Below are 24,234 nucleotides of genomic sequence, written 5' to 3'. Positions count from 1 at the left end.
TTTCCCCAAGCCTCAATCTCTTTATAGGAATCCTGTCTTGACCTTGGACAGGATACCTCGTCCTCACACTGTACTGGAGCCGTGCCCTCCAGGTAGCATTTTTAAAATACTTTGCTCACAAGAAAATCTAGTGAGTGTAGAAAATCTAGACTGAGTGTAGAAGCCCTTGCCTCCACGGTTGACGACTCCTGACGATGTCACTCTGCACAACAATCCTGATCTCGTGACCTACCCCGTAGAGTACGAAGGAACCCATGGACTAACTCTCAACATGAACCTCAGTCTTGAACTTACACAGAAAACCCTTTCCTGACCCTGTGTCAGGGACGCCGGTCCTGACCCTCTACTTTAAGCCCATATCTCATCCGATACAGGCACCTATGGCCTGACCTGGCACAGGACTTCCTTCCCAGACACTGTACAGGGCTTCTCATCCTCATCCTGTGTTAGCTCCATGGCCCTGACCCTCTACAAGAAGCCTTGAATACAACTGTACTGGAACTTCTGACCAGACTCTCTGCAGAAAACCTCTTCCTGACTCTCAACAGAAATCCTTAACTTGACTCATTTATAGGAAACTCTTACCTGATCCTTTACAGGAACTCCTAACCTTCCCCTCTGGAAATACTCTCCTGACCCTGCACAGGAAGCCCTGTGACTCTCTATGACAGCCCCTGCCCTGGGCTTGTCCCAGAAGCCCCACACTCGCCTTGCATAGGAGCTACTGTCCTGAGCCAACAGTAGAAACACTAACCTGAATCTCTGAAGGTGACAGTGTCCTACCTCTGCACAGGATCTCTGTCCTGACCCTGCGTGGGACCGCCCTCGGAGTCCCAGCAGGAACTTGTGTCCTGAGCTGGTACAGAAAACCCCACTTTCACCCTCCACAGGAACCTCTGACTTGAGAGACATCCAAGAAATGAACCAGTATAAAAACACCTGGAGCTTCTCTGGTGGCGCAGTGGTTGAGAGTCCACCTGCCAATACAGGGGACATAGGGTCGTGCCCCGGTCCAGGAAGATCCCACATGCCGCGGAGCGGCTAGGCCCGTGAGCCATGGCCGCTGAGCCTGCGCGTCCGGAGCCTGTGCTCCACAACCGGAGAGGCCACAACAGTGAGAGGTCCGCATACCTCAAAAAAAAAATTAAAAACACCTGTACTGCATAGAAACCTCTGCTCGGACCTTGTTAAACAATCCAGAATCTGAATCACAATGATCACCTGTCCGGAGCCTGTACAAGAACCCCAGGCCTAACCCCTAATAGGATCACCTGATCTGAGTCTCTGGGAACCTAGCTCTGATCCCATGCAGAAATACCTGGCCTGAGTATGTTGTGATCCTCTGGCCTGACCCTCTACAGAAAACCACCCTTCTGGCCTCTAAAGGAACAGCTAATCTTAATCTGCACGAGAAAAAAATGCATTCACATTCTTCCCTCTCACTCTATACAATGCCTCCAACCTTCATATTTTTCTACAAACCTGCCTTACCAGATAATAGAATCATTCTCCTGACCCCAGACAAGAGACACTAACTTGACCCTATAGAGAAACCCCTACACCTACACAAGAACCCCTGTGCTGATACTTTAAAGAGAATTCTCTATAGCAGCGCTGTCCTAAAGAAATACAATGAGTCACATGTGTAATTTAAAATTTTCATGTAGCTGCATTAAAAGCAAAAAATAAAACAGGTGAAGTTAATTTTAATGATATATTTTACTTTACCCACTATAGTTAAATACAGTTGACCCTTTAACAATGAGAGGGTGGTTAGGGGTGCTGACACCCCTAGGCAGTAGAAAAATCCGTGTATAACTTTATAGTCATCCCTCCATATCCTCGGTTCCTCCATATCTGCAGTTTCACATCTGTGGATTCAACCAACCTCAGGTCATGTAGTACTGTAGTATTTATTGAAAAAAAGCTGCATATAAGTGACCCACTCAGTTCAAACCCATGTTGTTCAAGGATCAATGGTATTTCATTTCAATATGCAATCAATATAAAAGTTATTGACATATTTAATTTTTATACTAATTTTTTTGGAAATCCAGTGTGTATTCTATACTTACAGCACACCTCAAGTTGGACTAGTCACATTTCAAGAGCTCAGCAGCCCCATGTGGCTAGTGGCTACCACACAGGACAGCATAGCTCTGTGAAGTCTATAGAATCCTGTAGCAGGCACTGCTATAGGCTCTTCAAACCTGTCCCTTTTCTTCCTAAGCTCACACACTTTTCCAACTTCCCTTACAGTTAGATGTGGACATGTGACAGAGCTCTGACCCATGGAGTGTGGGAGTGACATATCACACTTCCAGGCCTGGCCCCTAGAAGTCTCTCACACAGTCCCCCACTTTCTCTTTCCCCATCTACCTGCTGAATAGTGAGAACTCCAAGGGCTCAGAGGAGAGCAGAACTGCAAAATGGAAGTTGCCTGGGTCCATGAATGACCAGTAATAAATATTCACAGTGGATTCTGTATGAGTAAGAAACATGTATTGGGGCTTCCCTGGTGGCGCAGTGGTTAAGAATCCGCCTGCCAATGCAGGGGACATGGGTTCCAGCCCGGGTCCGGGAAGATCCCACATGCCGCGGAGCAACTAAGCCCATGTGCCACAACTACTGAGCCTGCGCTCTAGAGCCTGTGAGCCACAACTACTGAGCCTGAGTGTCACAACTACTGAAGCCCGCGCGCCTAGAGCCCGTGCTCCACAACAAGAGAAACCACTGCAATGAGAAGCCCATGCACCACAATGAAGAGTAGCCCCCACTCGACACAACTAGAGAAAGCCTGTGCACAGCAATGAAAACCCAATGCAGCCAAAAATAAAATAAATAAATTTATAAAAAAAAAAGACATGTATTTGTGAAGCCCGAGATTCTGGGTTTTACAGCAGCTAACATAATTTAGCCCAATTAATAACAACCTCTTGACTGAACTGGACATGAACACCTAATCCTAATATCTATATGAACACAGATCTGAACCTGTACAGAAACACCTGTGCTGACCCTGAATTGGGCTGCCTAATTCTTCATAGGAATCTGTCATGATGCAGTCTAAGGAGCCCCATCCTGAATTTGTATGGGAACCCCTAGTCTGGAGCTCCCTAGAAACAACTGGTCTGCCCTGTATAGAAACCCCTGCTTAGTTCAGTAGAGGAACAACACTATAGAAACTATAGGAATCCCTATCCTCACTCTGTCCAGGAACATTTGCTTGACCCAGTACAAGAACACCAGAAATGACCTGATCCTGTCCATGAACCCCTGTCCTCACACCTCACACAAAAGGAATACCTCTCCTCAGGAAACATGTAACCTCTGCACTCAACCTGTAAAAGAATCCCAGCCAGAAAAAGGAAACCAAAGACTGACACCCTACAGCAGGGATCATCAAACTATGGCCTTCAGGCCAAAGCTAGACTACAGCCTGTTTTTACATTTTTTAAGGGAAAGAAAGAAAATAAAGGAGACAAAGGGGAAGGAAAGGGAGGGGAGGGAAGGGGAGGGAGAGAAGAAGGAAAAGAAAGAAAGGAAAGCAAAGAAAGAAAGGGAGGGAGGAGGGGAGGGGAGGAAGAAAGAAAATGTCACAGTAGCAGTACGTGGCTTGCAAAGCCGAAAATATTTACTATCTGGCCCTTTATAGAAAAAGTTTGCCAACCTCGGCTCTACAGGAACCTCTCTTCTGACTATACAGAAAAAATAGGCCTTGGCCTTTACAAGACTTCCTACTCTTTTACTTTGCAGGCATCACAACCTCAGAATGTTCCTCAGTGTGTATCATTGTATATATGTTTTCTTTGGTGTATCTGGAGGTTTAAAAGTCTTAGGGCTGTGACCCTCTTCCACTGGGACAAAAAGACACGTTCAGGTAGAAAAAGAGTGGAAGGGAAGAGAAGGCTGGAACTGGGGTTTGCAAGAGGGTAAGAGGGCCCGGCTACTGGGCGGCGGGGCTGTCAATCTGTTAGTTAGTCAGCGATGCTGAACCCCAGACCGCTTATCTCTCCCGCCCCAGCCTACAGCCCGGTAGGAAATGGTGAAGAATGAGAGAGGGAGATTAGGAGGACAAACCGGCCTCCTACGGGTCTGACATTTAGGCATTTAGACACAGTGTGGGGGGGAGTTCGGGGGTGGTGCACAGTGGCAACTCCCCCTACCCTCTAGGCACACACTTTCTATTACAGCTTGGGGGCAGAGGTGACCCAGTGGAGGGAGCCGACAGGGAGAGCCGCCGCCCAAAGAAAAACTCCCCTCCTGAGGTCCATTCTGGCTCCGGCACTATAATTACCACAATTTTCCAGATGAGGAAACTGCAGCCTAGAGATGCTCAGTAACTTGCTCAAGGTCACATGGCTAAGTCGCATAACCTCAGTTTCCTTATCTTCAAAACAGCTTTAAGGAACTACCTCATAGAATTGTGGCCTGCGACAATGCCTGTCACATATTACTTGCTATCATCACAGTTATTTGCCTCTACTAAGACTCCTTCCGCTCCACCATTCATTTTCCCGGCAGAATATTAATAGCTAACATTTGGTGAGTGCTTCCTGTGTACCACCTTAGCGAATATGAACTCAGAAAATCCTCACATTTATTAACATCACCACTCCCATTTTGGCCGCCACCAGCCTTGTCCACTTCCCACCGCGCTCCAGGCCCACCAGCCCGCCCTCACTACGTCATCACGGCGCGTCCCGCGGGAAGCCACTGGGAGGAGAGAAGACGCCCCTTTCTAACGGCCTTGCTTGCTTGCACTCGAGTTAATCGCACGGTACAGTTGGCGCCGGTCCGGAGGGCTCCTAAGGTAACACTTGACAGGGACGGAGGGACGGCGGCCATGGCCGCCAGGACGACAGCGGCGGTGGCTGGGGGAGGGGCGAGGTTGACCCCGAGCGCATCGTCCAGCCGCTGGCGCGCGCTTCATACAGACGCAGCACGGCCTGCGACGCCAGCTCTCGCGCAGACCCGCAGTTTGTGAGTTCGTGGGAGGTGTGGCCCGCACGAGGGGCGCGGCCTTGCGGCAAGACCCTCAGTGTGGGAGGGATTGGGGCGGGCTGTAGAGAGCCCCGGCCCAACGGAAAAGAGGGTGCTCAGGGAATTTTGAGGCGTAAGCCAAAGGCGGAGTTTGAAAAAGGGGCTGCGCCCGCGTCGACGGCGGGGGCGGGAAGGGGGAGGGGCTAGCGGGAGGTGGCTCGGAACTGGCTGAAGGGGCTTGGTGAGGCGTTAGGGATTGGGCCTGGGTAGGGGGTGGGGCCTGGTGGAAGGAAAGGGGCAGTCCCCTGAGGAGCTGGGCTTGTTGAAACGTTAGGGGCGGGATCTAGCCAAGTGGAAGGTGCCGGTCGGACCGAAAAGGGGTGGAGTTAAGTGGATCGTTAAGGGTGGAGTCGGGGCCCTGGCTGGGTCTGGCTGAGTGAAAGAGTGGGTGATTATCCCGGGAGATTGGCTGGAATGGGCAGGTTTGAGAAGGGGTGGGGTCTGGGCGAGGCTTTGAGGAATGAAAGGGTCTGGGAATGGGGCTTGACAGAGCGGAAGGGGCGGTGATTAGCTGGAAAGGGAAGGCTCTAGAACGGACTGAGCCAGGGGGTTAATTGCTCTGTGAAAGGGCAAGACTTTGAAAGGAGAAAGAATAGTGTTAAAGGGGTGGAGCCTAGTGGAATGGGCGGGACCAGGTAGAATGGACGCCCTGCTGGAGGGAGAGAGCCTTCAGAGGCAGAGTTTAGAAGGTGGTGTGGAATAGATAGCAAAAGGGATAGAGACTAGCGTAGGGGGCGGGGCCTGGGAAGGGCTGGGATGTAGGGTTTTCAGGGCGTTGGGCCCTTTCAGAGTCACCTCCACCCCACCCCCAAGAAACGCGTGAGGGGTGAAGTCTCCCCAGCCATGACCTCCACCGGCCAGGATTCCACCACAACCAGACAGCGAAGGAGTAGGCACAATCCCCATCCCCCCGCCCACGACTCCAGCGTCACCTCGGTGAGACCCCAGACCTCGGTGAGGCCCCAGACCTGCCCTGATGAGGGGGAGGGGGAGCAGCGGACCGTGCGTTGGACTCTGACCCTTCTCTCTGTTTGGCAGAAGCGAGGTGTTAAAAAGGGTGCCGTACTCCGCTCCAGCCCCAATCTAGCGGAGGTAAAGAAGAAAGGCAGAATGAAGAAGCTTAGTCAAGCAGCCGAGCAAGACCTAGTCGTGGGGCTGCAAGGGCTGGTGAGAGGGGCCTGGCCGCAATTTAACCTCCTGTGACAATCAAAACCCTGAGCTTCTCCATCCTGGACAGTGTGGGATGCTCCCTCTGACTCAGGCCCTCAGTGCATCAGTCTCTCCCATTTTTTTTCCTTGCAGGATCTGAACCGGGAGGCCAGGACACTGTCTGGCACTGGCTTGGTGTTCGATGAGCAGCTAAATGAATTCCACTGCCTCTGGGATGACAGGTGAGGCTGGCTCCTCCAGGCCATACCCAAGCCATACAAAGACAAACACTTAGAGCACATTAGAAGAACGAATTCTGTCTTAATCTAGCCTAGAGAATGGAAGCAGATGATTTAGGGAGATGGGGCTCAGGCTTGAATGGGTTGTTTTCATTTAGCCAACAAACATTTATTGAGTGCCTTCTGTGTGCCGGAGATGGTGATACAAATGTGTCAGACAAGACCGACAGGGAGCTGACAGATGAGTAGGAGAGCAGGTCACTAAACCGCCATCAGCAGTGTGAGGTGTTTAATGAAGGAGGACCTAAGACCAGAGCTTTCAAGAGTGTTTAATAGAGGACCCTAGACTAGCATCCAGGGTTCCCAGAAGGATTCCTTGAAGAAGGGATGTTTGTGCTGAAATGGAAGAATTACACTTCCCATTCAGTCACACATTACAATCCATCAGCAAATTCTTTTGGCTCTGTGTTTGAAATGTATTCAGTATCTGACCTTTCCTCACCACCTCCACTGCCACCACCATCATCACTCACCTAGACTTGCAGAGGCCTCCCTGTTTCCACCCTCACCCCTGCTGCCTGTTCTTCACACAACAGCCTAAAAAAATATGTACGAGATGATATTCTCTCTCTTAAAGTCCTTCAAGGGCAGGGTGTTACCCTGAAGGTAAAGTTCAAATTCTTCATCCTGGCCTCTAAGGTTCCATGTGATCTGGCTCCATATCACCACGGTGACCTCGTCAGCCAATCCTCCCCCTCATTCGCTTTGCTTCACTTCACACACACTGATCCCCTTGCTGTTCTTCCAACATGCGAGGCACTCTCTCATCTCAGGCCTTTACCCTGGCCAATCCCTTTTCCAGAGATTCATTTCCACCTACTTGTCTCCTAGTTAACATTCACATCTCAAGGAGACCCTCCGAGAGGACTTTGCCTAGCCACTCCCCTTCCCCCACACCTGAGCATCAAGATATTCCTAGCCCATGCCATTGTTTGTCCATTATTATACTTATGTGTTTACTAGTTTAGTATCTATCTCCCCTATCCCAGTGGAAGACTCAGGATGGCAAAAGACTTCATTATTGAATACATATCTACCGTCTCCTGAGGCGCTAGGGACAGGCAGTACACAAAACAAACAAAACTCCTGCCTTTGTGGAGATTACATTTCAGAGGAGGGAGACAGATAGTAAACAAGGAAAAAGCAAGTGATAAAGTGTGTTAGAAAGAGAAGTGCTGTGGAGAAACACTGAAGCGGGAGGGAGAGTAGCAGAAAGTGCAGTGGAGGGGACTCTTCAGTTTTAAATACGATGATCAAGGAAGGCCTTACTATCTGAGCAGGGATCTGAAGGAGGTGAGGGAGTGAGCTATGGAGGCATCTGGGAGAAGATTGTCCTGGGCAGGAAGAAGAGCTAGTGGAAACGTACTTGGTTTGACTGAGGAACAGGGAGGAGCCCAGTGTAGGAGAAGCAGTGAGTGATGGAGAGAGCAGTAGGAGATAGGGGTCAAAGAGGGGATGGGGCAGGTCGTCAAGGGCCTTCTGGGGCATGGGGAGGACATTGGCTTTTACCCTGAGTGAGCTGGGAGCCAGGAGAATTTTTTTTTTTTTTTTTGCGATACGCGGGCCTCTCACTGTTGTGGCCTCTCCCACTGCGGAGCACAGGCTCCGGACGCACAGGCTCAGCGGCCATGGCTCAGGGGCCCAGCCACTCTGCGGCATGTGGGATCTTCCTGGACTGGGGCACGAACCCCTGTCCCCTGCATCGGCAGGCAGACTCTCAACCACTGCGCCAGCAGGGAAGCCCCAGGAGAAGTTTTTGAGTAGAGGAGGGACGTGACCTGATTTGAGTTTTAACCAGTGTCTGGGCTGCTGTGCAGAGAAAGGACTGTTGGGGGAGCAAGGGCAGAAGCTGGGAGGCCAGCTGAGTGCAATAGCCCAGGCGAGAGATTATGGTAGCAGCAGTGGGGGTGATAGGAGAGGGCCAGGCTCTGCATATATCATGAGAACAGAGACCAACAGACGCCAGGGATGACTCCAAAGTTTCATGCGTCAGCAGCTGTGGAAGGGCAGATGGGGAAGATGTGCAGAAACAGATGTGGTGCTCACCAGTGTCATATATATCTGTATCTATATCTGTATTTGTATCTCTGTCAACCCAGCTTCCCTGAAGGCCCTGAGCGGCTCCATGCCATCAAGGAGCATCTGATCCAGGAGGGCCTCCTGGATCGCTGTGTGTCCTTTCAGGTGAGTCCCCCAGCCGACATCCTGGGCAGAGGGCAGCAGCTGGTGGGACAGCCTGAGCCTTAGCACTTTATTCCTCATGTCTCCCCAGGCCCGATTTGCCGAAAAGGAGGAGCTGATGTTGGTTCACAGGTGAAGGCTTAGGGGCCGTGTAGGGATGGGGAGGAGGCTGCCCTGGGCCAACCAGGGCAGGCCAGATGCTTTGGGAAGGAATGTCATGGGCTCTGTGGTCTTGGGCAAGTCACTGAGCCTTTCTGAATCTCAGTGTCATCACCTGTAACTTGGGGGCTAGTAAACATGAGCTCCTCAGGAGGGCTTGATATGTGTCGGGTGCTTAGAATGGTGCCTGACATATCATCAGTCCCTGATGAGCTCTTTTTGTTATTATAATCTGATGTGTAAACAGATGATGGATATGTGGACAGAGTGATCAGGGGGTTCCCCCAGGGGGCTGAAGGAACCCAGAGTAAGAGTCCTGATGTGGTATGGCTCAAGGAAAGTTAGTGTGGCAGAGGGGGTATCTTAGCTGAGCTTTAAGAGGAGAAAAAGAATGAGTCCCATGAAACAGAAGGCTGAGGAAAGGGAGATGCAGACAGCTGGAACTGTCTGGTCAAAGACCTGGAGGTACTGGGCTTCCCTGGTGGCGCAGTGGTTGAGAGTCCGCCTGCCGATGCAGGGGACACGGGTTCGTGCCCCAATCCGGGAAGACCCCACATGCCGCGGAGCGGCTGGACCCGTGAGCCATGGCCGCTGAGCCTGCGCGTCCGGAGCCTGTGCTCCGCAACGGGAGAGGCCACAACAGTGAGAGGCCCGCGTACCGCAAAAAAAAAAAAAAAAAAAGACCTGGAGGTAGGATTTGATGTGGCCAGAGTAGAGGGCAAGGGTTGTTACTGGAAATGAGGCAGGCTGGGGAAGAAGCAGGGAAGGTATCCTACATCCCAGCTATTCCCTGGATTGACAGTTGAGGAGGCCTGACTTGTCCAGGGGTTTGGTGCATGGAGGACTCAGCTGGGAAGGGGATAGGGCCCTGGTTCAGGGCCAGGGAGGGAGGCGGGCCCCTGAATCCCATCCCCCATCTATGTACCCAGTCTAGAATACATTGATCTGATGGAGACGACCCAGTACATGAATGAGGGGGAACTCCGTGTCCTAGCAGATACCTATGACTCAGTTTATCTGCATCCGGTATGGATGAGAACTGTGAGGGCAGAGGGTGGTGGCAATCCCGGGGTCCCCCATCCCTACATCCACCCCACCTTGGAGCGGGGCAGCTGAGTGGACAGGGCTGCTATCTCCCTCACTCCCTCTCTGGCTCCCCACTGTCTCTCCAGAACTCATACACCTGCGCCTGCCTGGCCTCAGGCTCCGTCCTCAGGCTGGTGGATGCAGTCCTGAGGGCTGAGATCCGGAATGGCATGGCGATCATCAGGTAGGACCCACTAGCATAAGGCTTTTTTACTTTACAAAAAATTCCTTTCTCAAATGTAAAAGGTAATGGTATGGGAAGTATATTCACATGGTTCAAGAATCAAATGTTAAAAAAGGTTGGGGGTCCGGTACAAGTAAAAGTCCTCCCCACCCCCGTCTCCAGACACCTGCTTCCTCTCCTGGAGGCAGTCGCTGTCACCAACGACTCTTGTGTCCTCCCAGAAATATTCTGTGCCTTTCATGGAATAAATACCATATTTTGTTGATTCTAAGATGTATATTTTTTTCATATTTGAAACATCTTGAAATCCAGATGCATCTTATAAACAACGGTGTCTCAGAATTCCTTTGGCAGCATTTTCTGCTTTGTTATTGGCATGTAAAATCACAGTACATCTTCTCATCATTGGCATCTCAGAAGTGATGAAATGCAGAAGACGTAGCTTTTCTCCTACCTCCCCTTTTTTAGCCACAAATTATGGTAGCACTCGACACACTCCCTGTATCATGCGTTTTTCACTTATATATCTTGGAAAGCTTTTCTCTTAACAGTGTATAGCCTAGACCCATGTAGAACGCCATTATACAAATGCACAGTAAGTTAACCTGCCTGCTACCACTGGGCATTTTGGTTCTCTCCAATCATTTGCTGTTTCCAAAAAATGCTGCACCAAATATCATCCATTTATAAACATGTTATTTCACCCTTTTTGTTATATAGGTTGTGGACTAAGTCCCCAGGAGCAGAAGGACTTGGTATGAGGGTGTATGCATTGATAATTTTAATGAGCATTATCAAATTTCCTTCAGAGAGAGAAGAGTAGACTGGGGGTGAGGATCTGAGGGACCCAATTACTCAGTTCCTGGCAGATGTGCAGGCATCGGCACTGGGGGAGTTGGTGGTCCAGGATTAGAGAGCAGGGAAGAGTCCATCTCTGAAGAGGAGGACCCCTCACCACCATCAATCTGTGGCCTTCCCTGCCCTTCCCAGGCCTCCTGGACACCATGCCCAGCACAGTCTCATGGACGGGTATTGCATGTTCAACCACGTGGCTGTGGCTGCCCGCTATGCTCAACAGAAGCATGACATTCAGAGGTCAGCAGCAAGCAGCAGGGCGGGTGTAATGAGGGTGGCACAGGGCTGGGTATCTTGGTCTAGGCACTTCCCCTAGATGCTCCTTGATCTTCTTACGTAGTGCCCCCCTTTCTCTCACTCACAGGGTCCTTATCGTGGATTGGGATGTGCACCACGGTCAAGGAACACAGTTCACCTTTGACCAAGACCCCAGGTATGCCCGGAGTACCACCCTAGATGCTAGACTCCCAGCCACCCGCCACCTTTACAGGCGCAGCCAGAAGGGGCCCAGGAGGGAAGGGGAAGCATTCACATTTGTTGGGCCTGCCCTGGCAACAGGCTTGGTACTGCCCTCTGTGTGTCTGCTGTCTCTTAATTTCACTCTGAGACAGGGACTGTTGGGTTCCCCATTTTACAGATCAGGGAACTGAGGCTTACAGGTTAAGAGGTCATAGAGAGAAGAAGTTGAAGAGACGAGATTTGAGCCTACAAATGCTTGGAGATCTCGTTCACCAATTTATCCTGGAGCTGGAGTGAACCTCAAATTACTACTTTATGTTTTCCGATTATGACAATACTGCAAATTTTATTTCTTTAAAAAATTAAAGGGAGTTAGTTCCCTGGTGTCCTAGTGGTTAGTATTCCGGGCTTTAACTGCCTCTGCTGGGGTTCAACCCCTGGTCGGGGAACTGCGATCCTATAAGCCACATGGCATGGCCATAAATCAAACAAAAAAATTAAATATCGAAACGTCTAAAGCAGTGAGTCTCCTGTAATTCTTATCACGTCAAAAGTAACTGTTGATAGTTACAGAATTTTTCCTGTAGATGTACGAATATTCATCATTATCATTATTATTATTAACATACTACCACTACATTTTTTTCAACAACTTGCTTTTTGCATTTAACAGCATGGTTTGGACACCTCTCCATGTTAGTTCCTCTGAAAAGCATCTCGTTCTTTGTAAGAGCTGTACAGTGTTCCATTGTATGGCTATACCTTTGGCCATTTAACCCCAGAACGTTTATAGGTCTTCCTAGTCTTTGCTCTACAGATAATTCTACAGTGAATAGTCTGGTAAATGTATAATTTTATACTCCTCTGAGTATATCTGTAGGATGAATTTCCAATTCGTCAGAGGGTCACTGTGCTTGAAAGTCTAGAATCTAGTGCCAGACTTCCCTCCAGAAAGAGAACCAACTTACCCTTCCTGCAGAAAGTGATTGAGCCCATCCTTGTCAGTAGGGGACACTACTAAATAGTTGCTGTTTTATCCAGCCTTTTATTGAATTGACTGCGTAAATTCCACTTATTCTCATGGTTCCTGAGCTCCTGTGGCCCATTATCTAATCTAGGTTGGTTGTTCTCCAGACATTGCTTTATTATTTTCCACCATTCAGTGTTGCTGACAGATGTCTAGATGTCAGTCTGATTTTCATTCCTTTCCGATATATTTTCCTCTCTGGGAGGTTTTAGGTTCTATTATCCCTGGTGTTGTGAATTTTCACCCTGCCCCTCATTCTGCTTACCAGTGGTAGATATTTTACATCTGAAGACTCATGCCTTTCTTAAATCCTCAGAAGTTTTCTTCTATTAGATTGTTGATTTCTTCTACTGTGTCCTCTCTGGTCTCTCTGTTAGTCAGATGTTAGACTTCCTGGGTTGATCCTCTGTGTCTCTTATTTTTTATCTCATGTCTTCTGTCTCTTTTTTCCTTTTGCTCAGTGTCCTGGGAGATTTCCTCAACTTTACCTTCCATTCCTTCTTTTAAGCTTCAAGAGCACTTTCTTCCTCTCTGTGTTTATGCTCTACTAAGCTTTAGTTTAGTTGTTTTCCTTGTCTTCATAATAGTATTTTAAGGGCTATCCAATTTGTCTCCAGCCAGGACCCTCCTGATGGAGTTAAGAGATTGAGAGATGGGGAGCTGGGAGATTGAAGGTCATGGATAGATTTTTTTCATTTATACATTCTTATTCATAAAGAATGCATTGAATATATTCACAATTCTTCATATCTATGCATATAGTCATATATCCACAAAATAACACAGCTATTGCCTCCAATGCACTTTTAAAATGAAAAAGAATGATTAATGATATTAAGGAATTCTTGTTATTATGCCTAAGAAAATTAACAAGAATTCATTTAGTAAACTAAAGCTTAGTAGTTAAAAGAAACAAGTAAATTTAGTGAATTGGTTATTCAGTGAATTGGCTATTCAGAATTGATTTTGTGAGCATTGACCTGGATCTGTGCTTGACTTCTCCAGAAGGGAAACCTCAGATTGTCTTGGGTGACTTCCCAACCTGTTCAGCATGGGAGAGGGCCTGCTGTGGCCCCTGGAGCCTCAGACTACTTTCCAGAGATGTGTTGAAGTCTCTAATTGTCTGACATCCTTTCTCCCACTTTCTGTCTTCCTGGGTTGATATTTGTTTAAAATTCCTTTACTATCTTTTGACTAGGATTGTAGGATAATGAGGAGGTATACCTGTGCTATCAGTCCACCATTCTTTTACTGGAAGTCAGTTGAACTTATTTTAAAATCTCCTTCTATTTGCTTTATAAACTTAATTTCCTTGGGTGTTAGTGCTTCTGTTTGTTGGCTTTGGTGGCTCTCTTGTGGGGTGGACTTTCTTCAAATCTTTTCTTTATTCCTATCTTTCCTGATGATAATATTTATGTTCTACTGTATGTTTATCTGTTAGAGTCAAAAGTAAAACAGTCAAAAAAAAAAAAAGTAAAACAGTCATCTCCCATCTCCTCAAGACCAGAGCTTTCACATGGTCTTTATCCCCCAATTCCAAAAATCCTTATATACCAATTGCATTTAATTTCACAACTATATTATCAACATTTATTAAAATGTGACTGTTAAGTTTGTCTAGATTTATTGCTTACCACTATTTCTTGCATTTCCCTAAAAAAGGAAAAAAATGCTGCCTTAAGTCCTTTCTGGAACAAGGCAGGGGGTGGATGAACAGATGGATGGAAGGATGGATGAGAGATACTCATTTTGATCGCCTCAGTCAGAATCAAGCCCTTCTACTTGGCTTACTATCAGAACATATACCATTGTGTCTTTTCAGTATCTGTTCTGTGTCAGCCCCCCTCACTGCTCTGAGTGCTCAGTTTCTCACCTAGAAAATAGAAGAAATAGTAGAGGTAGCCTGTAAGGTATTGGAGACAAGGAATTGCCCCCTCACTGGCCTCATGGAGCCCCAGCCAGCATCCCCACTCCAGCTCCATGTACAGAACCAAGTCCCACCCCTCCTAACCCCTAGGCCCTGAGTCTCCCCACTTCCTTCAGGGAAAATACTAAGCTCCCTAGCCTTGCCTGGCGTTCTTTTCAGCCTTAGCCGGCTCCCGCCAACTAAGAGCCTCATGCCTCTGTGGGCCTCCAGTGTCACAGGGTTTGTCCTGCTGGTGGGTGGGCAAGCATGATCTAGAGTCCCCCACAGGGTCAGGAGCCCTAGGGGGTGGGATAGACTTGATAGCTCTCAGGGTGTCAGAGCTAGAACTGGGTGGGCACTGAGAGGGGCAGCAGTGTTTGCTGAGGGAGCAATTTCAGTAAGAGAGCAAATGAATGAGTGAGTGAGGTAATGGATAAATAAATGGAAGAATTAATGCATGAGAGGATGAATAAGCTGGCAACTGAATGGAAGAATGAATGAATGTATGAATTAAAGAATTCATGGGGAAATTAATGAGAGAATGAATGAATGGTTGAGTCAACCATGGTAGCTGTGGGTTGGGGGTTTCTGGGGGGACCGATTCCTCAACCCCCACCTCTTTTTTTTCTCTGCCTCTAGTGTCCTCTATTTCTCCATCCACCGCTACGAGCAGGGTCGGTTCTGGCCCCACCTTACAGCCTCCAACTGGTCCACCACAGGTTTTGGCCAAGGCCAGGGATACACCATCAATGTGCCTTGGAACCAGGTCAGTATCTGCCCACCCTTTGCCCCCAAAATGAGGCCCACCCCTGCCCTTCAGGGCAGATGGCAGGACATCCCCATCATGCCTCCCTGTCTGCAGGTGGGGATGCGAGATGCCGACTACATCGCCGCTTTCCTGCACGTCCTGCTGCCAGTTTCCCTTGAGGTCCTGGGGGTCTGGGGTGTGTTGGGGCAGAGGCGATGTTGAGGGAAGGGCCGTGAGGGCAGGTGGCCTCATGTAGTTCCTTCCCTCTCAGTTCCAGCCCCAGCTGGTCCTGGTAGCTGCTGGATTTGATGCCCTCCAAGGGGACCCCAAGGTAAGGCAGGTGCACTGGGATGGCAGGAGGGCAGAAGGGGGCCGCACAGAGCAGGGCTGACCCTCCTCGTCCCTCCAGGGCGAGATGGCCGCCACTCCGGCAGGGTTCGCCCAGCTAACCCACCTGCTCATGGGTCTGGCAGGAGGCAAGCTGATCCTCTCACTGGAGGTGAGTGACTCACTTTGTCTCTCAGCCCATGGATCCTGGAAGACATAAGAACAACTTTCAGTCCTGTCCCAGCAATTCCACTTACTAGCTGAACAACCTCTCCTAAGTCACTCAGCTTCCCTGTGCCTCTGCTTTCCTTATGTAAAATGGGCATTAGAATAGTAGTAATCATCCCATAATACTGTCCAGCACATGAAATGAAGTCAGCCTTCAAATGCCCTGTTGCTTGGGCTTCCCTGGTGGCGCAGTGGTTGAGAGTCCGCCTGCCGGTGCAGGAGACGTGGCTTCGTGCCCCGGTCCGGGAGGATCCCACATGCCGCGGAGCGGCTGGGCCTGTGAGCCATGGCCGCTGGGCCTGCACGTCCGGAGCCTGTGCTCCGCGGCGGGAGAGGCCACAGCAGTGAGAGGCCCGTGTACAGCAAAAAAAATGCCCTGTTGCTTGACAACACCCTACTCTTCTCTGGTAACATCTGGTTCTTTCCTGCCCTCCCTCATGTGAACTCCTTCTCCCAGGGTGGCTACAACCTCCGCTCCCTGGCTGAGGGCGTCAGCGCCTCGCTCCACACCCTTCTGGGAGACCCTTGCCCCGTGCTGGAGTTCCCTGGCGCCCCTTGCCCGAGGTGAGCCCAGGTGGAGGAGGGGAGAAGTAGGCCCCTCATTACCCACTCGGGCCAGTTGGTCACATTTTCCTCTCCCTTGCCCTCCAGTGCCCAGGCGTCTATATCCTGTGCTCTGGAAGCCCTTGAGCCCTTCTGGGAGGTCTTCGTGAGATCAGGTAGTTGTCAGGGAGTGCGCTGGGTGGGGGGTTGGGCAGGGAAGGAGCTGTGGGAGGAGACTCCTCCAGACCCCACTCTGACTTTCCTCGATGCCTTGGTCGGGGAGGGTCAGGCCCTCTCTCACTGGGCCCTGGTTTCAGGCCTCCCACCCCTTTTTAGGTTTGGGTAAACTGAGTTCCAGAGTATTAAGGGGATCCAGGGTGGGGGAGTAGGAGTAGGGTGAATGTGGCCTCCCCATGCAGCTGAGACCCTGGAGGAGGAGGACACTGTGGAGGGGGACGATGTGGAGGAGAAGGAGGCGGAGGGACCATGGCAGCCCCCTGAGCTCCCAATCCTGACGTGGCCGGTGCTGCAGGCTCGCACAGGGCTGGTCTATGACCCACAGATGATGGATCACTACAACTTGTGGGACAAGTATGCAGTCAGAGAGCCGGGCTAAGTGGGAGGAGGGGAGGGAGCCCCCACTTCAAGCGCACTAAGCCCTGCCTCCGACTCCCCCACTCCTAGCCACCACCCCGAGACGCCTCAGCGCATCAAGCGTATCATGCACCACCTGGAGGAGTTGGGTCTTGCCGGGCGCTGTCTCGCCCTGCCCGCACGTCCAGCCACGGACGCTGAGCTGCTCACCTGCCACAGGTCAGACCCCTGTGGCCAGGTTGGGGTGGGGCCTCAGAGCACGCAAGCCACCCTGGGGGCTGGAGCCTGGGCTTGCCTCTATTACGTGGAGCTGCTGCGAGACACAGGAGAGGACGTGGAGGGGACAGAGTTACCTGGCTGTTCCCTTGAGTGCCCCCTCTGTGCCTCCAGTGCTGAGCACGTGGATCGTCTGCGGGCCACGGAGAAGATGAAGACCCGGGAGCTGCACCGCGAGGGCGCCAGCTATGACTCCATCTACATCTGCCCCAGCACCTTCACCTGTGCGCAGCTGGCTGCTGGCGCCGCCTGCCGCCTGGTGGAGGCTGTGCTGGCAGGAGAGGTGCCTGCACTTTGGGGAGGGGACCTTGGGCTCCAGGAGAGGAAGTCCTGGGGGTGGAGGGTGGGGAAAGAGGCGGCTCTGAGAGGTGGGCCAGGCCTGAGGAAAGGGGGCATGCAATGGGAGGAGATCCCAGCTCACCAGAGGCCTGGCTCCTGGGGAAGTGCACCCAGTGGGATGGGGGCTACAGGCTTGGGGGCCCCTAGCAGCTGGAGGAATAGTAGAGGGACAGGAGAGATGGAAGAGGAGAGGAAAGGGAAGGGAAAGCGGGGAGGGTGGGTGGTCTAATCTTTGTTCCCTGCCCCTCCCCCAGGTTTTGAATGGCATTGCTGTGGTACGTCCCCCCGGCCACCATGCAGAGCGGGATGCCGCTTGCGGTTTCTGCTTCTTCAACTCTGTGGCTGTGGCTGCTCGCCATGCCCAGGCCGTCAGTGGGCGTGCGCTGCGGTAAGTGTTCCCTGTCCCCACCGCCTGGTGCTTACGCAGCAGGCCCTGTAGTACAGCCCCCAAAGTTACCCCGAACCACCCAAGGGTCCAATTGCCCAGCACTTCCAGAAAAGGACCAAGGATCTAGCCTTTCAGTGCTTACCCAGATAGGATCCCCAGATTGCGGCAACCAGGTGATTATAAAACAGCATCTAGGGTCCCCTTCCCCAGAATTTCTGGCCCTGATGACTATCCCAACAGAAGCCAGGGTCCGGCCTCTGGTGCTTCCTTCAAAAGACCCACAATCTAGCCCCTGGCACTTACCCACACAAGGCCCGGGATCTGGCCCTGAGCACTTGCTCGGGCCCACAGTGAAGCCCTTAGGACTCTGATAGGACCCACAAGCCTGCTACCCAGTGCTTTCCCCAGGGACCCAGGGTCCTCCCATCCACAATAAATGCCCCTGCATACAGACTCCAGGGGTCTAGTCCCTGCCCTCCCCCAGGGGGCAAGTGTCCTGGGGTAACTGAGAAGCTGTCCCCTCCCTCCTCAGGATCCTGATCGTGGACTGGGACGTCCATCATGGTAATGGAACTCAGCACATATTTGAGGAGGACCCCAGGTGAGGGGCTGCGGCAGGGGGTGGGGTGTGGTCAGGGAGGTGGGCGGGCCATGCCTCATGGGTGCCTCGCTAACCAGGCACATCCCTCCTGCCCACCGTGTTCCTGCAGCGTGCTGTACATTTCTCTGCACCGCTATGATCATGGCGCCTTCTTTCCTATGGGGGACGAGGGCGCCAGCAGCCAGATAGGTCAGGCTGCAGGCACGGGCTACACCGTCAACGTGGCCTGGAATGGGCCCCGCTTGGGTGACGCCGACTACCTGGTTGCCTGGCATCGTCTGGTGCTTCCCATTGCCTATGAGGTACGATTTAGGACGCACGTGACAAGACTGTGTGGGTGGCAGCAGGCGTGCCTGTGTCCAATGTCTCAGTGACTGATCCTGTGAGAGGACCTGCAGGTGGCTGCTGTGATGGCTTTGGGGGAGGGGATGTGACTCTGATGGCCTTTGGGTATGTTTGTGCAGTGGCTGTATGTGACTGCCTTCTGTGTGTAACTGTGAGGACTTGGGAGTGTGCGGGGGTGGTCTTGCCTGGGGGCGTGCCTGGCTGTGTACCTGTCCTGTGTGTACACCATCACTAGTGCCTATCTGTGTGTGATGGTGGCCCCATGTGACTGCCATCTCTGTGGAACTGCACGTGCCAGGTGGAGAGGGGTTCGAGCACGTGTGAAACTCTGCACGGGGAGCTATTTGTCACTACCGCTGCTCTGTGTGGTGGGTGTGATATTGTACGTCATTGCACATTGCTCTCTCTGACAGCCAGTGTGTGACTTTCTGCATGTGGAAGGCTGTGTGTGACAGTCATCTCTCTCTCCTATGGCCTATATACATTTCCCTGACTCTGTGTGAGTGGCTGTAGGTAACTGCCTCCTCCGTGTGTAAACTTGTGTGTATGTGTGGCAAATCATGTGTACATGACTAACTCTGAGGGTGGATGAACGTGAGCGCCATCCCTGTGACCTCTGTGCAGACATGCGTGTTCAGATGTGTATGTGTGTCTGTGCACAGTTGGCTGTGACTATCTCTGTGTGTGTGTAACTCTATGAAATAGTGTGTGTGACCATGTGCAAGCGACCACCTCCTGTGGGTGCAACAGCACATGTGACTATTGTGACTGTGGTGGTGGCATGTGTATGATTGTGTTTGTGCAGGGGTAGCTGTGGATTACTGTTCCCTCTGAGAAACTGTGTGTGCGTGTGTGACTAGTACTATGTATAGTCTGGTCTGTGTGAGACTGTCTGATTGTGTGTGGGTGTATGTGACTGTATGTGACCATCTTCTGTGTGTGGCACCTGTGTTGTCATCTTCTGTGATGGAAACATGTGTGCACCTTTCTTTGGTACCATGTGTGTAAAACCCTGTGTTGTGCCCATGTGTCCCATGTTTGACCCAGGGAGGGGAGTGTGTGGCTCTTGGTCTCACCCTTGGGTGTGTATGTGAGGACATATCTCTCTGTCTCATGTCACTATCTCTTGACATGAGTCTCCACATCTCACAACTCTGCTTCATGACCCTGTCCGTCTGTTTCTCACATCTCCATATCTCTGTATCTCGGGTCTCTAAATCTGTGTCTGATGTGTCCACGTCTCTGAATCTCTCTTGTGTCTCCATGTCCTCCCCTCCCTATTTTCAGGGCTCTGGTCTTGTGTCTCCCGGGCTCCAGGTCCCATGTCTCCATCTCTCTGACTTGCATTGCCATGTCTTCGTTTGTCCTTGTCTGTGTCTCTAGGTCTGCCTGAACTGCTGCCTCCCCACGCCCCCACCCTCATGCTCATGTGTCTCTTCTCTCCCTGCCTCAGTTTAACCCAGAACTGGTGCTGGTCTCAGCTGGCTTCGATGCTGCCCGGGGGGACCCACTGGGCAGCTGCCAGGTGTCGCCTGAGGGCTATGCCCACCTCACCCACCTGCTGATGGGCCTGGCCAATGGCCGCATTATCCTTATCCTAGAGGTAGCTGTCTCGGTCCCTCTTCCTGCGGTGGGAGGGTGGTCGGGAAGACTTGGATGTCCCCACCTGGGGTTGTGGGCACACAGTGGGCATTAGTAATAACACCAGCATTAGCAACTTTAATTGAGCACTCACTATGTACAAGACACTCTTCTTGGCACTTTACGTGCATTATTAATGCATTTACTTAACAAAGCAGCCTTGTGAGGTAAGGTCTACTGACCTCATCATTTTCCTCTCTCAAGATCAGGGAAACTGAGGTACAGAGAGCTGCGGTGACTAGCTGGAGGTCACACATTTAATAATGACGGAGCCAGGCCTTGAACCCAGGCAGCCTGGCTCCAGAGTCTTTACTTTTTACCTCTACTTGAACTACCTCCAACAAAATCCTGAGACAAAGGAAATTCACTGACCTTTTGTAAAGTACTCAGTGCCCCCACCCCCTGTGCCTCAGTTTCCTTGTCTGTAAGGTGTGGATGGCCAATCGTGGAGGGGTGCCTGGCACATGGTAAGCCCTGTGCAAGAGCTGTGGCTTCTTATGGTTATGCGTTGTTCGTACATTAGTTTAACCCACTCAGCAACCTTCTGTGCTGTCATTTGTACTCCTTCACAGATGAGGACAATAAGTCACAGAGAGATTAATTGGCTGGTAAGATGTCCCACTGTGTGCCCAGGCCTGCCTGTGGCAGGGCAGGGTGGTGGACCCTTTCCTCAGGTAGCCCAGGTTCCAACCTCAGTGCTGCCTCTTACCAGCTGTTAAGACCTCAGACAAGTCATCTAACCACTGTGAGCCGCAGTTACTTTATCTGGAAAAAGAGCAGAGACTGGGGTTCCTGTAGAGTGTGAGAAAAGAGGGTTCCCATACCAGGTCAGGATAGAGATTCACATAGAGAGAAAGACCAGTTGTTCCTGTACCAGGGCAGGGCAGGGCAGCGCCTTCTGTGGGTGGGGCCAGGGGTTCCCATACTGTGAAGGCAGGTTCCTGCACGGATTCAGCACATGCGGTTGTGAGGATTCAGTGCTTAGAATAGGATCTAGCACACAGCAAGCACTTAATGAACGTCAGCGCTTACTAATGTTGCCATCAGTACTGTCATTCTTGTGGTTATTATTATCTTGCACTTTATGTCACAATTCTGTCCCCCTCAACAACCACCTCACATAGTGGGCGCTGTCCATCTGACAGATGTGGGTTCTACTTACTTGTCCCCAGTACCTACCCTCCAGACTTGCAGGACCCCAAGGGGAGACTGAGAGGCAGGACATCTCCTCTTCCAAATTCCCTGAGGACCCCCCCATCATACCTTTCCCTCCTCTTTTCCTTAACAAAGGGTGGTTATAACCTGACATCCATCTCGGAGTCCATGGCCGCCTGCACCCACTCCCTCCTTGGGGACCCGCCACCCCTGCTGACCCTGCTGCGGCCCCCACTGTCAGGGGCCCTGGCCTCGATCTCCGAGACCATCCAAGTCCATCGCAGATACTGGTGCAGTTTGCGGGTCACAAGTGAGTGGGTGAGGGGAACTGCGGGCAGTGGGGGCTCAGGGGAGGGCAGGGATTAGAGGTGGGAGAAGGGATAGCACCCACACTCAAGGATCTCCCTTCCATGGTTCCAGAGGTCAAAGATAAAGAGGGACCCTCCAGTTCTAAGTTGATCACCAAGAAGGCACCCCAGGCAGCCAATCCTTTGTCAGCCAAGGGGATGACCATGCCAGAAGGGAACATTCTGGAGGCAGGCACAGGGAAGGCCACCTCAGCAACATCTGTGAAAGAGTCCACTCCAGGCCAGACTACGTCAGAGACAGCTGTGATGGAGTTCACTCAGGACCAGTCATCAGAGACAGCCATGGGAGGAGCTGCTGCGCTGAACCAGGCCACCTCAGAGGCAGCCACAGGGGATGCCACGCTGGACCAGACCACCTCGGAGGAGGCTGTGGGGGGAGCTGAGCTGATCCAAAGCCCTCCAGCCTCATGCACTGACAATCAGACTCCTCCAGCGTCACCCATGCAAGGAGCCACAACCCAGATATCCCCCAGTAAACTGACTGGAAATCTCAGGACCTTGGAACTAGACAAGGCACAGGTAAGGCCCACCACACCCAGGTAGGGGGAAGAAGGGGCAAGAATCAGGCCTCCCGGATTCATCTCTTATCTCTGTGTGTATAGGAACCCCCAGAAGAGGAGGAGCTACTAGGAGAGGCAGCTGGAGGTCAGGACATGAATGAGTCAGTACTGATGCATGTCACTGGAGACCATGCCGACACTGACCAAGTGAGCTCTGGGAGAGGCTAGAACAGTGGCTTCCTTCTCATGCCCATTTGTGCCTCCACGTAGGAGCATGGGCTATAGGGACATATAATGGGGAGGTGGAGTCCCTACCTTACTCAGTTTCACCCACCCCCAGGCCATGTTTTACGCTGTAACACCACTGCCCTGGTGTCCCCATTTGGTGGCAGTATGCCCTGTACCTGAAGCAGGCCTGGATGTGACCCAACCTTGTCAGGACTGTGGAGCCCTCCAGGAGAACTGGGTGTGTCTGTCTTGCTACCAGGTATGCAGCCGAGGAAAGGGATAGGGTGGAGGTTGGCCCAGGAGCAAACCACAGGTGGGTGCTGATTCCCCACCCAATGCTCGCTCCCCAACCTCAGGTCTACTGCAGTCGTTACATCAATGCCCATATGCTCCAACACCATGAAGGCTCGGGACACCCGCTGGTACTCAGCTACGCCGACCTGTCTACCTGGTGTTACCACTGTCAGGCCTACGTTCACCACAAGGTGGGCCCTGGGCAGACCCTCTAATGTGTGCACACTCACTCACACTCCCCCCTGCCCCCCCACACCTTTTGTGATTGCATAAGGGGCGAATGGAGACCCTTCTGCATGTGGGATAGGCCAAGAGACAGGGCGGTTGAGGGCTGGAGTGGGGGTAGCCTCCTGGCTGAGGTAGAGGGGTGCTCACTCTTACCTCCCCTCTCTTGCCTCCTCCTCAGGCTCTCCTAGCTGTGAAGAATATCGCCCACCAGAACAAGTTTGGGGAGAACATGCTCCACTCACACTAAATCCCAGAGTGTGCTCCTCTTCTTCACCTTCTGAGACCCAAGATAGACCAGCCTTAGTTCATTCCAAGCTATACCTTTGATGAGGGGTAGCCTCGCTCCATCCCATCCTGAAGACCCTTTACAACTCCCCCAGGGTGCTGATTTAAGTGTATATATTTGTAAGAGGACTGTGATCAATTATAGATCTCCCACTGCCTGCTCAAGGGACTCCATCTACTCTGCTCCAGAAGGCAAGAGGAGCAGCTCAGTGACCCCAAGAGGGGGCTGATATAAAGATGATACTTTGGAGGGGAGGGGGATCAACTGGCAGGTATGGCGGGGTTGCATATGTAATAAAGTACAAGCTATTACAAAACTTGGAGAAAGCTTTTAATCTTGAGTGGGTAAAGAAGCTCACCCTCCTGGCCAACAGGGCTGATGAGTAATGAAGGAATGAGGGTGTGGGTCTTTATCAGGTCAACCCCCTGCTCATCCAAAAACTAACTGGAAATAGAGCAAGCAGCTTGGCTGGCTCCATAAGAGATTAAATGGTGGGAATCTGTGAGAAAATGAGCTCCTGCCTTAGAAATAGGAGCCTCACAGCCAGTCCCAGCTACACCCTGGGCTGGGAAGGCAAGAAAACTATCATGAAGTGTCTTCATTAGGCCTCAGTGTCTTCATCTGTCTTTGTCTTGATTGGGGGGTGGGGGGTCCAGGTTTAACACACTTGGATTTGGTCGTCATGGGTAGCTTCCTGGGGGAAGGAGTGTCTACCACTGACCAAGGGTGGGGAATTGTGGGATAATTTTAGGGTTTTATTTCTCCCACATAATGAGAATTGCTTCGGCAACTCAAAG

General features: G+C 51.4%; 1 protein-coding gene across 8 annotated transcripts; it reads left to right on the top strand.

Annotated features, from left to right (window-relative positions):
- Window positions 1-4,717: 4,717 nt before the first annotated feature.
- HDAC6 (histone deacetylase 6) lies at window positions 4,718-23,753 on the top strand. 8 transcript variants are annotated; one of them, XM_060137080.1, is made up of 29 exons: window positions 4,718-4,813; window positions 5,857-5,979; window positions 6,082-6,210; window positions 6,346-6,434; window positions 8,591-8,675; window positions 8,764-8,804; window positions 9,761-9,857; window positions 10,004-10,101; window positions 11,092-11,196; window positions 11,321-11,389; window positions 14,988-15,114; window positions 15,211-15,276; window positions 15,368-15,427; window positions 15,506-15,595; window positions 16,109-16,215; window positions 16,303-16,370; window positions 16,614-16,785; window positions 16,879-17,007; window positions 17,179-17,347; window positions 17,658-17,791; window positions 18,324-18,392; window positions 18,502-18,694; window positions 20,191-20,340; window positions 21,669-21,843; window positions 21,954-22,420; window positions 22,504-22,608; window positions 22,742-22,888; window positions 22,986-23,114; window positions 23,330-23,753. In XM_060137080.1, exons 2-29 carry the CDS (start codon window positions 5,887-5,889, stop codon window positions 23,396-23,398), a joined length of 3,432 nt encoding a protein of 1,143 aa, XP_059993063.1. In that variant the 5' UTR covers window positions 4,718-4,813; window positions 5,857-5,886; the 3' UTR covers window positions 23,399-23,753. The 8 variants fall into 8 exon arrangements, 7 of the variants coding, with proteins under 7 accessions (XP_059993063.1, XP_059993061.1, XP_059993060.1 ...); XM_060137078.1 differs by having other exon boundaries at window positions 5,857-5,997; XM_060137077.1 differs by having other exon boundaries at window positions 4,719-4,813; window positions 5,833-5,997.
- Window positions 23,754-24,234: the final 481 nt, after the last annotated feature.

This window comes from Lagenorhynchus albirostris, chromosome X (genome assembly GCF_949774975.1).
Source record: "Lagenorhynchus albirostris chromosome X, mLagAlb1.1, whole genome shotgun sequence".
Lineage (NCBI taxonomy): Eukaryota > Metazoa > Chordata > Mammalia > Artiodactyla > Delphinidae > Lagenorhynchus > Lagenorhynchus albirostris.
This window is presented reverse-complemented; position numbering and strand designations above follow the sequence as displayed.

What these genes read in the sequence shown, in the direction of transcription:
- HDAC6 (XM_060137078.1), top strand. Translation starts at nt 5,887, where the DNA reads ATGACCTCCACCGGCCAGGATTCCACCACAACCAGACAGCGAAGGAGT. An exon ending in GAGCTGATGTTGGTTCACAG is followed by an intron (nt 8,805 to 9,760) that starts GTGAAGGCTTAG and finishes CTATGTACCCAG; the next exon opens with TCTAGAATACATTGATCTGA. An exon ending in CACTACAACTTGTGGGACAA is followed by an intron (nt 16,786 to 16,878) that starts GTATGCAGTCAG and finishes CCCCACTCCTAG; the next exon opens with CCACCACCCCGAGACGCCTC.